The sequence below is a fragment of the Pseudopipra pipra genome, chromosome 8, assembly GCF_036250125.1.
Source record: "Pseudopipra pipra isolate bDixPip1 chromosome 8, bDixPip1.hap1, whole genome shotgun sequence".
In the NCBI taxonomy this organism is placed as follows: domain Eukaryota; kingdom Metazoa; phylum Chordata; class Aves; order Passeriformes; family Pipridae; genus Pseudopipra; species Pseudopipra pipra.
The window spans coordinates 29672264-29686454 of NC_087556.1; the positions used below are offsets into that span (position 1 = coordinate 29672264).

Consider the following 14191-nt stretch of genomic DNA (forward strand, 5'->3'; position numbering starts at 1 on the left):
TATCTGAGTGTGGCAACATAAACTAAGCATCATTGAACCCATGAAGGGTATGATAAAGAACATCCTCTTTAGGAATATGGAATCCTGGAGGATGCTTCAAAGAGAACTATAGTCCTACATTGTTAAATATTTTTATACAGTACCTTAAAGACAAGAATAATTTTCTTTTTGTAATGCTCGCATCGCTTCCAGAAACTTATTGCTCTCTTTCATGATGGGAGTCCTTGGGTGATACACTAATACAAATAATAATAATTACAGCAATCTGCCGACATTTGAGGAATTCAAAGAATAGTCAAGAGGAGATGTATAAAGTAGTGGAAGGAAATATGAATAGAATCAAATTTATTGCTAAGGAGTATCCAGTGGCAAGTTTTGGGAGTAGTTTCAGAGAAATAATACAAATATACAAGTTAATAATTTACAGTTGGACTAGACAAACTAGACAAGGTGTACTGTTAACCTGAAAAGTCCAGGGGGAGGAAAGAGGTACATAATTGAATAGGAATTTCTGAGATTCTAAGGTAAACTGTAGTATTTTCATTCTACAGTAAATATTCAGAAAAATCACTGTAAGTCTGTCTATATATCACCATATCAGGGTCAGTACTTAAAAGATCTAAGTAAATCAGACATAAGAAGGAAGCTTTATACAGAACATGATTTACTCATATTTTGGTGTGTAAACATTATAAATATCCTAGAGCAATATAGCACTTCTGTAACAGATGGGCTGTCATCTTTTTAAATTTCATTGAATTTGGTAGCTTAAGTTATAACCTTAATATTGTGTTAATATGAGTTACCTATTGGATTCACATCTACATTGAACTAATGAGATTTTCAGGCAAGCAATGTTTAAATTGGATTTAAGGGAAATAAGTGCTGGGAATAAGGGAATACAAGAAGGAACATTATTATAGAATAGTCACTACTATTTTGAATTTTATTTTAAACATTAAATAACCAGCACATAATAAGCTTCATGATTAGAAAGTAAAAGAACAAATATCTTGGTTTAGTTGGAAAATTGTAATCTGTGTGTAATACCACTGAAGAGCATGTAATTTTAAAAAAAATCTGAATGTTAAGGATATGTCAACATGAAGTGTTAAAGGTGAGTATTAGTTGAAATATTGTAGGGGAGCAGATGATGGTTACTTAGGCTCTAAAATTCACTTCAAAGCATCTCTCAGGAGTTTTGTGAGTGTGCTTCACGATGGAGTGGAACTGAGCGTGGGTTTGTACCAAAGGTTTTTGTGCTTTACTGTCTGTATGCATTTATTGGCCTAGATAGACATTCTGTTACTTGATGGCATCGTCTTTGGCTCTGTTTCGTACTGTGGTGTTGATGCTTTCTACTAGAACTGCTTCTCTGGTTCTTTTTGCCTCACAGTAGCCATTTTTATAGGACAAAAAAATAGTGAGTACCTTTTATAATAAGCTTACTGGTGAGCATCTGATCCAATAAAAGCAAAAAATTAAAATACAATAAGGTCCCTAAACAGCAGTGTTCTTCACCAGGAATGAAGCTGGTTCTGTGTGAGATTGAGAATTCATTATAACAATTGCATTATTTCAGGACTTTGAAAAAAAAAATAAATAAAAGGAGACTTTTTGCCTCCCTCCCTTCCCTCTCAGTGTCCATATTCCAGTACCAGCAACTGTGTAGCTTACTGTCATACTGTCCCTTAATATGTTGTTTAATCATACTCCAGGAGACTATTAGAATGGAAAGCAACCAAAATTTTCAGTAAATCATGCACTTGTAATCCAAGTGCAATCCATTTTTGCTGCTATGCATTAATTTAATCTTTTGTTATTAGAGAGAGACAAGAGTTGTGAGGGTTTGACAAGAAGGACTTGCAGAGGTCCCTTCCAATCTCAACCACTCTGTGGTTCTGTGAGTATAAAGCTGTCTTGCATTAGGACTTACTTCTAATTATTACTGTGAAATTAAGTTGGTAGAGACAGCCTTATGGATGAGCTGGTGCACTGGCTGAGGATTTAGAGCAGTTCATTAAGTACAATATCAATATCATGTCTTAATTAAAAGTACTATGCACAGGGAAGAAAGATTTGTATCCAAAATGCCGAACTTGGAAAGGGAGACTTCAGTTTTCAGGAAAAAAAGATAAAAACCCCACCAACCCCCCCAAGTAATAATTCCTTCAGTGTTACTGCTTTGCTTGTATACTGAGGTAACAGAGATATAATGTTATCCCCGGTTTTATGTCATGTGTAGAGCATATTCTTGCAGCTTTGGTGAATGGTATGTAATTATTTTGTACCTTGTGCATTTTTAAGTTCTGTTTGACTATTATGCTTTCTTTAACCTGCATAGGATGAAATAATTTAGTGAGAGTGTAATTATCTTAGAAACAGAGATTTAGTTTAGTTGTTTAAGCTCTTCCTGGTCTCTCTACAGGGATTGACCTCTTCAAAGTGCTGTTTGACACTCATAGTTGTGTAGAACAGATGGGGTGATTTGTGTTCTAGAGATGCATTTTTTACTTTGAGCAACGGCTAAAGGAATCTGGACAAAGAGCTTAAATTCAGCCTGGCTTTTAGGTGGCCATGATTTTCTGGGAGGGATCCTCCTGCTCTGTATTTCAGTTTTGACTTCTGTCTTTTTAATAGTTTGACTTATGCTTGAGATCCTGTTTTGTCCGTTTTATCTTTATAGTCAGTTAAAAACTACACCAAATGTCACGTGAGAAATGAACAGATCTGCAATAAACTGACCAGCTGCAAGAGCTGCTCCCTGCACCTGAACTGCCAGTGGGACCAGAGGCAGCAGGAGTGCCAGGCACTACCTGGTAAGGGCTGTGGGGTGGTCATGCTGCTTTTCAGAGTTTATTTCAAAACTGAATAAACCTTGTTTGCTGTTGCCAAAGAATATTGATTCAATGAGTAGACCTGGATTTGTTTATTTGTTCTGACTGGCCTTGTCTGTCTGTGCCTGTACAGGTGAACACAGATGTAATTACACCACTGTTTGGGGTATCAATGCTACCTTTAATCTGGTTAGGAGGGATAATAACATTAGCCAAGGCATAATGGCATGTGCCTCTCTGAAAGCCAGTGACAAGCTCCAGCCTATGGGGACCACTGAGTGCAGAGCTGAATTGCCATACTGAGCGTTTTACTGTTACATATGTACGGACATTGTTACTTCTGCTAGCTGGTTTTACTTTATAAATTGTAATTCAATTATACTTCAATTTTCCTGTGCAGATAGGGCCCAAGATCTAGTTTCTTGATTGTCTAATGTTGATACTACTATGAAAGCAGTGAATATTAAAATGCTAATATGAAATATTCTCAGAAGGTGACTGTTAAGATTCTGAAATAATATTTATTCTGTAATTTATATTCATAACTACGTATATGCAGTTAGATGTCAGAACCTTTTCCGTTTGATCTTTATGCCCAGATGAAATTAATGAATACATTTTTTTTACAGAGATCATTCATTAAATAATTTCAATCAGTTTATTCTGTGCAGTTTAAAACTGAATATGTGCATTCTTTGTAAAGGTTGACTATAACAGTTGCTCCGAATTACTTACTTATCTTTTAATAGTTACCTGAGTGTGAATAAAGCTGTAAAATGTTGAAGAGGAAATGTTCTCAAGATATTATCAGAATTTCCTATCATTCTAATTGCATTTGTATTTAGGCAAATATAAATGTGGAGATAGGATGATAAAGGTGGGGTAAAGTAGTGATCTCTTAATTCTACATAAAACTGAAGTAAAGGGATGGGTTAAAACACTATTATTTATGTACATAATCTCATCTTAATGTTGTGCTCAATTCTGAGCAGGGAAGAAATATTGACAAAAGAATATTGTTATGCTGAAACTTAGCATATATCTTTTAAAAATGTAAAAAATAATTTTAAGTTTCTTTCCATAAAAATACACTAATTCGTATGATGCTACTTGGTATTTCAGACTTTATGTGACATGAAAAGGAAAATTGAGTGTGGGATGTATTTGATTTATGATCTTGGGAAGTTAAAATTCAGACTCCCTTGGGTTTTTTAGAAGTTTTTTCAGATCAGCTTTAATCATATGCTTTTTGCACTAGCTCATCTGTGTGGAGAAAGATGGAGTCATATTGGAGATGCCTGCCTCCACATAAATTCTAGTCGTGAAAGCTATGACAATGCTAAGCTGTATTGCTACAACTTAAGTGGAAATCTTGCCTCATTAACAACCTCAAAAGAAGTGGAATTTGTTCTGGATGAAATACAGAAGTATACACTTCAGGTAACTTGAGTAACTGTAATTGATGCTTATGTGAAATAAATTTTCTTGGAGAAATCTGTTTTAGGCTTTTGTCCAAAGACAGGAAAGTTTATGTCTTCAAAGAAATGTAACATGGTGTTAAAGACTGGTATCAGTGCTGTGTAGGTATTAAGCAATTTTCATGTTTAATGCTAATGACACAGCAGTTCTCAAATGTTGTTTCTCCTTACCTGATTTAAATGTTAAAAGTTAGTTTACCTGTGAGAGAATATTTGCTCAAGTGAATGAGTGGATCACTTTGGTGTCCTAGTTTCAGCTGTGATAGAGTTAATTTTCTTTTTGGTGGCTGGTACAGTGCTGTGTGTTGGATTTAGTACAAGAATAATGCTGTTCAGGAGAGGTGCTTGAGGACTGAGAAAAAGCAAATATCACCTTGGTCTTCAGAAAGGGCAAGAAAGAGGACCCAGGGAACTACCAGTCAGTCAGTCTCACCTTAATCCCTGGAAAGGTGATGGCAGTGCTTTGCTCTGGAGGCCATCAGCATCCACATGGATGACAAGTAGGTGATCAGGAGTAGCCAGCATGGAAAATCATGGTTGACAAACCTGATTGCCTTGTACGATGGAACAGTTACCTCAATGGCTGAGGGGAGAGAGTGGATATTGTCTACCTGGTCCCCAGCAAGGCTTTTGACACTGTCTCTCACAACATCTCCATGGTTTCACATATATTGTGAAACAAAATATTCTTTAATTATCCTTTTTAGCATTCCATTTTGAAAAGGAGATACAAACATTGATTAAGTACTTGATGTTTTTACAGAGCAGATTTTTTTTAAATGGAAAGATATTTATTTTTTATTATTTGTTAATAGAGGAGAGAGAGAAAAGTAATTCTATGTCAAAAGTTCTTCCTTGATATTGTACTTAGTGCAGCCCTTGAAACACATTCTGTCTGTCCACTCTTTGATACAAGTTAACATTGAAAATGTAGTTGAAACTAAAGCAACAAAACCTTGTTAGCAACATGCTTACTATAATTATTTAGTTTGCTACCTTTTTTTTTTTCTTTTCTCTCCCCGAATTCCTATTAAAATACTGCACAGGATGCCTTCAAATCTAATAATGTGTGATAGAGTATTGATATGACTGATATTGCCTGGCTGGCTTGAGGTGTAGATGAGAAATAGCTTTTTTTACTGTTTGGAAGCAAGATTTTTCTTACATTTCAGAGCTTAGAACTTCTACAAGGTGACATCCTGCTGAGTGTATCTTTATTTAAATGAAGTATGTCATGAGCCAATGTGGTGATGTAAATTTGAGATACCTCAAATACAGTTTATGCAATTGTAGAGAAATGTATACACTTTAAAAGTATGTCTTGGGTTAAACAATCATTTAGCTATCAGAATCTCTAATGAAATGCTACCATGACTTATCCTGGTGTTTTCAGTGGCAGTCAGGAAAAAAACCTCAATTTCTTTCATTCATATCTGTCCACCCCGTTGCATTTGTTCAGTGTGTGACGGCCTAAATGTGTTATCAGGTGTGACAGAGGCTCTCTGGAACTTCTTGATCTTCTTTTGTCTGCCTTTTCCTCTCAAACTGCAATCATAATGATTTAAGGAGTGAGATTTCATTTTAGATGTCTTATTTCTGTAACAGGTGGTGGTGTGGAAGTTCACAAATGTAGTCAGAGCATCTGTAAGGTGAACATCATGTCTTAAATCTCTTTTATCTGTAGTGGAGTTTGACCTGTGTAGTTAATATCACAGACTTTAAAACCTTTAGCCTGAAAAAAGAAAGGTTTCAAAAGTTTTCAGGATTAATGAATTTGTCAGAGCAACATTTGGAAATAATAATATGATTCTGATTTTATATCTATGTTATTTGGTATTCTTATATTGAGAAAATAAAACCAACTGTTGTTTATTTAACAAACTGTTAAAATAGTAAATACTACAGTCTGGAAGGACTTCAGAGTTCTTTATTGTTCATAGAAACAGTGTGTGACTTTGTTTCCTAATACACAAAGTCCTTGTTCTGGCACAAATTTAGGACAATTTCTTTATCATGTTTGGAATAATACATTGATGCTTTGGAAAGATTCAGCAGGAGGAGGCTGCCATTGTCTCCACACCCTGTCCAGACCTCACTGTGTATAAATAATTTCTCCTAATCCCTATATTGAATTGGAAATCCATAGGTTGCCTCCTTTTAAAGCATAAGGAGAAAGTTCTTTTGGTACTAAAGAAAGGGAAAAGACAAAGATCTTTGTGGTATGAAGTCAAAACACTGTTGATTTTGCAGATGTATTCTGAAACTACCACAGGTAGTTTTAAAATCTAGTTTGTATTTTTCATTAAAAATAAATTAAATTCTTTAAGAGAACACCAAAGTAAACATAGTGGATAGACTGCAGATTACCACACTAAAGCAAAATGACACTTGATATTTTTTCTTATATGCTTTTTTTGACCTAGTAAGCAAAACATTATGAAAGAGAAGATTTGAAGTTTTCTGCAAAGTAGATTAAACAGCAATATGAGGTTAATTAACTGTTCCTGCTAATATTCAAATGTTGTATATTCATTTAAAAGTGCAATTAGCACTCTTGGGAGTTTGCTTGCAACTGTGGGATTTAACTAAAAATAATAATTTTCTTATTAGCATGCAATAAATTCTGAGAAGATGTAGTTTTGGTGTAGTAAGCATAAACAAAGAAGAAAACAGTTTTACACAATGCCTTTCATTATGTAAACTGTTTGCAACTTTTCCTTTGACTCACTGCTCACAAGGCTAAGCATCTTTTTATAAATTACACTTGAGTTCAGGTTGCAGTTAATTAGTGAGCTTTGCCTAGCAATGTTATTCCTTGTTAGTTCAAAGTATTCTCAGAGGGCTGTATGTTTTTGTGGTTTTATCATATGTGTGGTTGTGGTGAAGCTGACATCTACTTTTTTTTTTCTGAATTACTCTCTTTATTACAATTTCTAGCAGTCCCACTTTCCTATTGTGGTTTTGGAAGTCTAATAAATTATTTCAGCACTTTATCTCCATATTAGAGTCATTACATTGAGTGTCCATTGGCTCACCACTGTCTTCCTATGTTCAGGAAGTGAAGCTCAACTCACTTTGGATGCCTGAGAAGAGAACCAAAATTTAAAAAAAAAAATTGTCCCCTATAAATAAGAAAACCCAAGAAGAAACCGAAGTTCCACTGGAATAACAGCTATAATTGTAGATGGAAATTGGGAAGTTCTGGTTTTTTTTCAATTTGCTAGATTGTACATTTTTTTTAACCAATGACACTACAGAACTTTTTAAAAAGAGTAGGAGAATTAAGTGTTCTCATGACGTAATGTGTGACCACCTACTACTAATTGCATCTAGATTTCATCATATGTGTCTAATAGATACCGAAACCCTTAAAAATCAGGAAATTTGTTCCCATTGCTTAAAATGTGTCATTCACTGGGTAAATATTTACAAGATATGAAAAGTGCCAGTATGTAGCATAGTCAGAATTGGTGCATAGTTCAAGAATGGGAACCAAGCAATGTGACTTTACATGGGATGCATGGTTTCTCTTTGTATAGTTGCTATTTGCAGGAAGCAGGTTTTTTTGTTCATAATGATGCACAAGAGAGGCAAATTATCTGCGAGCCCTTCTCCAGTCTGTGAATTTTGTGGAAATATCAGTACCAAGAGGCCACTGTGTTTTAACAAAGTTTAATTATGTGTTTCGTCCTAGAATAACTATGTAACTGGAAATCAAGGAGTTTGAACAATTCTTGACAAGTTTGTTGTGTTAATAATGTGTTGTGAGGCACATAATAGAAAATGAGACAGAATTGTGTCGTACACTTCCAGGACAATTTAAGATCCAAAATAAAAGGAATTAAAGTAAAGGTGGAGATAAATTTTTGAAAGAGATATGAAATTCCTAAGTAATTTGCATAATTAAGAAACAAAAGAGATTTTTGAGCCTCAGTGGTAATTGGCTGTTCAGTAAAGGTAGACTTGCCCACTTCACTCATCTGCAAATTATTCAGCTCTCATTAGATTAGTGCTGAAGCAGCAGTAGTATCTGAAAAAATGTGTCATGACTACAAATGATTCCATTCACTGTAGATCTCAAGGCAACTTAATCTGATTTAAATTCTCTGAGTAAACAGTAGATTTAACATGAAATATCAGCTTTCTAGTAAAGATTACACATTTTTCCTTTCTAATATAGTTCCATAATTACAATTTAAAAGAAAATTACGATTATGTAATTTAGAATAAGAGAAGAGCATATTTTTGAAGTTATTGGTCATCAGTATTTAACCAATTCCTGTGATGGCTAAAAGCTGGCCTTATGTTCAGTTCAATAAGACTGTAGAGGAGAATACAGGATGATCTATTGGTATGCATTTTATGATTGCAATTTTGTTCCTCTGTCAGATGAAAATAAAGCCTTGCCCAAAAATTTTTCTCAGAATTAAATAATTCTGAAATTTTTCTTAATGTAAAGGTTTATTTCTCACTTAAAAAAGTTTTTCACCAACTTGTTATCGATGTTATAAAAGATTGTTTTATGAAAACAGATAAACTGTGACTAACTGTATTTCAAACACAAATATATAGCTTCCAAGATGGGCTGTGGCTTCTGAAAAATAGCCTAGAAAGATATGGATGGGAGGACAAACATATTCTAGTGATGATTCTGAATTTGAAATAGTGTAGTGGGATAAAGCTATGAAATATGTCTCAAGATAATTTGATTATATTCTCCATTGCAACATTAGTAAGGTGCATTACAACTTTTCCCAAGATGGATTTGATCACCTGCTGTGTATTGCATTGCTTTCTTTCACTGTAAAATTTTACTGTAGTAACTTCTCTGTGTTTTTCCTTTGTCATCTTTTTCTTTCATTTTGTTTTTTTAATGATAACTTTTTTTTTTGAGTAAGTTTGGTTGTGGTTGTTGTTGCTTTAACATGAATTGTACATTATGTATAAAGGGAGTTTTTATAAATGTACCTAGATAGAAAGAAAGAAGAAGTCTTCAATCTCTCTGAGGAGTGGCTTTCTTGTTGAGTAAAGATTGTTGAGTAAAGATTGCCTGAACTTCCAGTAAAGCTGGTATACTTGAGAAGAAAAAAATAGGCACATTTGGGGCTGATTTTCTGTCTGCAAGTGTTTTTCTGAAACATTGATTTGTAGTGTACTTTTCACCCACCTGGTTTGATAGCAAATATTTTTCAAGAGGCCTGCGACCTAGAATCCTGCATCAGCAACTTCTGGGTACAGAGAACTGGCAATCTCATTTCCTTCCTGTCTGATCCCCTTCAGAAGCATCTTTGGCAATATATCAAAGTAAAGGAATCAGTTTCCTACATTCATTTTGCATTAAATGAAACAACCACACAGTTCAAGTAAAGGATGTTCAACTCTCATTATTTCTTAGTCCTGAAGAAGAAACTGGATTGGCATTCACATTGAACACATTTGAAGTCCCTCAGTTGCTTCAGGTACTTTGAGACTCCCAGCTATTATGACTGAACCTTTCCTCAGTTTGAGAGATAATTTATAGTAGATTGATGCTTTTCTTTTTGGAAGAAATTAGTTTGATTATTTTGACACCTGGCGGCTTCAGGTGTCCTATGTGCAACTTCTGAATTCTCTCTTCACAGTTGGATTTTTCCTGTGTGCTTTTGTGCAGTGGAGCAGCAGTCATTTTTGCTGCTACACTTTGGTGATACCAACAGACAATCTCTGCTGTTGCCATCAATCTTCACCCGTGGCCCACCACATCATGGAATTGATGCCACATGATTGAATATGCACATTTAGTACATTATTGGGGCATCTGGGTGGCCTTACTTGGATAATCTATCTTTGGCATTCCCAGAGCAGCATAAGCGAGCCTGCAAGGTCAGATAGCACACTCATCAGCGTTCAGGTCTGTATTTTGGTGTCCTGTACTAGCAAAGAGCCAAAGATGGTACATATGGAATTTGAGATGCCTGACATGATGACTATAAGTGTCCAGGGAGTACAGTTATTAAGAATGATTATGACTATGGTATGTGTTGCTTTGATAGCAATCTTTCATTTCAGGGATGCTGCTTTTATCTCCTGTGGCTGCTTTGGCTTTCATGATTCTCTCTGGGACTTCATCATCATTAAAGGGGTTCCAGGACAATCTGTTACTCAAACAGAAGAATTTATCTCCAATGTCACTGCTGCAGTGTCAGTTTTCATTATTGGCCTAACATGCTTTTCACCATAGCTGGAATAGGATCTCTTGTTTTTTATATACTGATACTGAGGCCAAATTATTTGGCAGTGCAATTGAAGCAGTCAGTAATATGTTGAAGGTTCTCTTGGCTGGAATCCCTTGATCCCAAAGTAGGCATGTGTTTGTCAGCAATTCACCCTGCCTAAGACCCTGACATTTTTTTATACATGCTTAGTGTGCACACTCAGCATTCTACAGAGAGATGTCTAGAGATATGCACAGATATCTAAAGTTTTCTGAGGCACATGGACTATGTACATGGACAGCAATCTAGGCAACAAATAAGACAACAGATGTATTGTCTACCATTTTCCAGATGCCCAAGTTGCACTTTGACTGTTTGCATCATGTTCTTTCTGGCATCCAGAATATGGGAGCTCTTACAGACACCTGGAAAGTTGGTCACCTGGGGTAGCAATCAAGTTATGAAGTAAATACAGAAGACACAAGAATGGGCAGTGGCATATTTGCTGGATGTTCTTGTTGCTGTTCAAGAGAAGAGTGCATCACTGCTTATGGAATGGAACATTTCTTAGTAATTTTCTGGTTTATTTAATTTTTTTTTTCTCTTAGGGTTTTTGTGGCAATTTTTGTTTGATCGTGATCTCAACTGATAGTACAGAAGAAGAAGAGAGCATAGGGAGTACGTTTTAGGAAGGTCAGGAATACTGATTATCTATCTACTGAATTTCTAAAAAGATATTTACACACTAGAATTTTTGAAGCAAAATTAATAATCCTTCACATTTCAATTTGGTCTAACAAGGCAGAGGGGAAAGAAAATCAGAGCATTCCTCTGACTGGATGGAGAATTAAGAGTGCTGAAAGATTATTTTTTTTTTTTTTCAGACATGGGTTAAACCTGAGTGGCCAAAGAAAGATGTGAGATCAAAGATGAAAGATCAGTATGACAGAGAATGGCAGTAACTCTTGGTTCACTTGTGAAATAGCACATAGATCTTGAATCCTGGCAGGTCCCCTTTTGGTATATTATAGTGTTTTACTTGCCTTGGCCTGTAAATTAAATCAGTGAAGAACCTAATTCACAATCAGATCAATATATCTGCTCTGGAGTTGACAATGTCTGTTCTCTGTCTGGTGCAGACAGCTGTGTTTTGGCATTCTGGTATTTACCTGCCATCACATCCCTGTGACAGCCCCATTGTCTCTCTGTATCTCACTTCCCTGTGTTTAAACTGGGGTTAATAAAAACTGCCAGCACAGAGATTACTGGTGGAAACGTGTTTGATTTTGGTGTCTTGAGATTTTTACAATGATGGGGGCAAGTAATTTATGTAAATTTGCCCTGGAACAAGCAAAGGCCCTTATTCCTTAAAACCTCTTCTTTGTCTTTGTAATTGTATGAAGATGAAATTATAAAAATTAGTAGAATTTGTGATGTAATTTTACTGATACATCATAATTTTTTTTTTTAGAATTAATGCTTTTAATGTTTTCTAGACTATTTTCTCTAACTTGTAATTTAATAATGAAAGTGTATTCAATGTGTATTTAATGGCACTGGAGTTGTAAATGTGCCACTTTCATCCCTGTCTCTGAATTGCCTAATCAGTATTAGCAATATAGACTTTAGAAGATGGAATATTATCTATCCTTTTCCTGAATTTTGATTTTTCAGAGTTGTTGTTAACTTATGTATATTTTATTATCCACATTGGCCTAGCAATTAGTAATCAGTATAGTTGCCACTGGAAAATAACCAAACAGTTTCATTATGATCATTTGACCCGTATCAAATAATAGTAATCAGAATATGAAAGAACACAGATTTTTAGTAGAAGAAAGGCATCTAGTAGGTGGAGTTTTTGTTCGGGTTGTGTTAGGGGGAGGAGGGAGATGTTCAGCAACATAGAACAGTTAAGAAAAAAATTGTATGGATGTGATGATAAAGTGAGATAAGAACATGATGAATTCTGAAAATGTGAAGTTGTTGCTGTTGAGCTGTTCTTTGAAATGTTTTAAATCAACAAAACAAAAGGCATTTTAAATAATTATCTCTCATTTGTTTCATTCTCATTCATAGAAAATTTCACCTTGGGTAGGTTTACGCAAGATCAACATCTCCTACTGGGGCTGGGATGACATGTCTCCTTTTACAAATACAACCCTGCAGTGGCTTCCTGGAGAGCCAAATGACTCCGGCTTCTGTGCCTATCTGGAGAGAGCAGAGGTGGCAGGTCTGAAAGCAAATCCCTGCACTGCAATGGCAGATGGCCTTGTGTGTGAAAAACCTGTTGGTAAGCAATCTCTTACACCCTGTTACTGATACTCTCATCAATAGCAAGCAGTTTGAGGTTTCATTTGTCTAAGAGGGATTTTTGGACAATTTGGATTAAATAATTACTTTTTTTATTTTTTGAAAAATATGGAGCTGTAATCTAGAAAAAAAAAAATAAAGTTCCTAAAGCAGCAAATATTTATTTGTGAATTGGTTTGCATGGCTTATTTTGTGTTCCACCAGAAACCTTATATTTTGCCTCTAAATCATTAATAGTCAGTGATAACAGTGATTGTAATACGAAAGTGTCTGTGAAGGTGTTAAAAAATTCTGATTTTTCTTTTCTGCATCTCACTGAATATTAGTGAATATCTTAATAGTCTAAAAGACTGACAAAATCAAAATTATTGGTTTGATCTTTTAGGTTTGTGCCTATAGTTCACTGTCACAAATAGTCACTTGACTGTTCAAATTAGCGTTTTCTTTCTCCAATTGGCCTCTGTTTCTCTTCATAGCTGTGAGGTTGAGCATAAGAAGTTCTTTAAATTCTGCCTTCAGATTTATTTTGTGCGTTGCTGTAGTGGGTTGACCCTGGCTGGATGTCAGGTACCTACTAAAGCTGCTCTCTTATTCCCCCCTGCAACTGGACAGAGGAGAGAAAAAAAACCCCTGAAGGCTTCATGGGTTGAGAGCTGGAAGAGTTCACGTACTGATCACCATCACGGGCAAAACAGACTCAAAGTGGGGATATTACTTAAATTTATTACTGACAGGATCGGAGCAAAAGAGTGAGAAGTAAAATAATCTTAAACCACCTTCCCTCCACCCCTCCTTCCTTCCATGTTTTCCCTCCTCTGCAGGGGGATGGGAATGGGGGTTGTGGTCAGTTGTTTCTGCAGCTGCTCAGAGACAGGAGTCCTTCCCCTGCTCCTGTGGGGTTCCTCCCATGGGAGACAGTCCTGGATGGACCTCTCCAGTGTGAGTCCATCCCTCAGGCAACAGCTCTTCCCAATCTGCTGTCCCGTGGGTCACTCCTCCATGGCATGCAGTCCTTCAGGAATGAGCTGTATTGATGTGGGTTCCGTACAGTCCTACCTGGCAAAAAACCTGCTCCAGTATGGGCTTCCCTCTCCATGGGCTGCAGAGGGGTCTCTGCACCCTGATGGTCCCCCATGGGCTGAAGGGGCACAGCTGCCCCACCCTGCTCTGCACCACGGGCTGCAGGGCCTGAGCTCCAGCATCTGGAGCACCTGCTCCCCCTCCTTCTGCACTGACCTTGGTATCCACCTTGTTGTTCCCATGTTCTCACTCCGCTCTTCCCTGGCCTGGAATTCTGCGCAACAACCTGCTGTTCTTAATGTTATCACAGAGGCGTTGCTGTCACTCCTGATTGGCTCAGCCTTGGCCA

General features: G+C 36.3%; 1 protein-coding gene across 9 annotated transcripts in view; it reads left to right on the forward strand.

The window, feature by feature from the left end:
- The window catches only part of ATRNL1 (attractin like 1), a 466156-nt gene that overhangs the window by 97803 nt on the left and 354162 nt on the right, over window positions 1-14191 (forward strand). For all 9 annotated transcript variants that reach the window (XM_064663416.1, XM_064663423.1, XM_064663418.1 and 6 more), the window contains exons 14-16: window positions 2687-2819; window positions 4096-4277; window positions 12589-12802. In XM_064663416.1, coding sequence (XP_064519486.1) covers window positions 2687-2819; window positions 4096-4277; window positions 12589-12802 — 529 coding nt within the window. The remainder of the gene's footprint in view (window positions 1-2686; window positions 2820-4095; window positions 4278-12588; window positions 12803-14191) is intronic.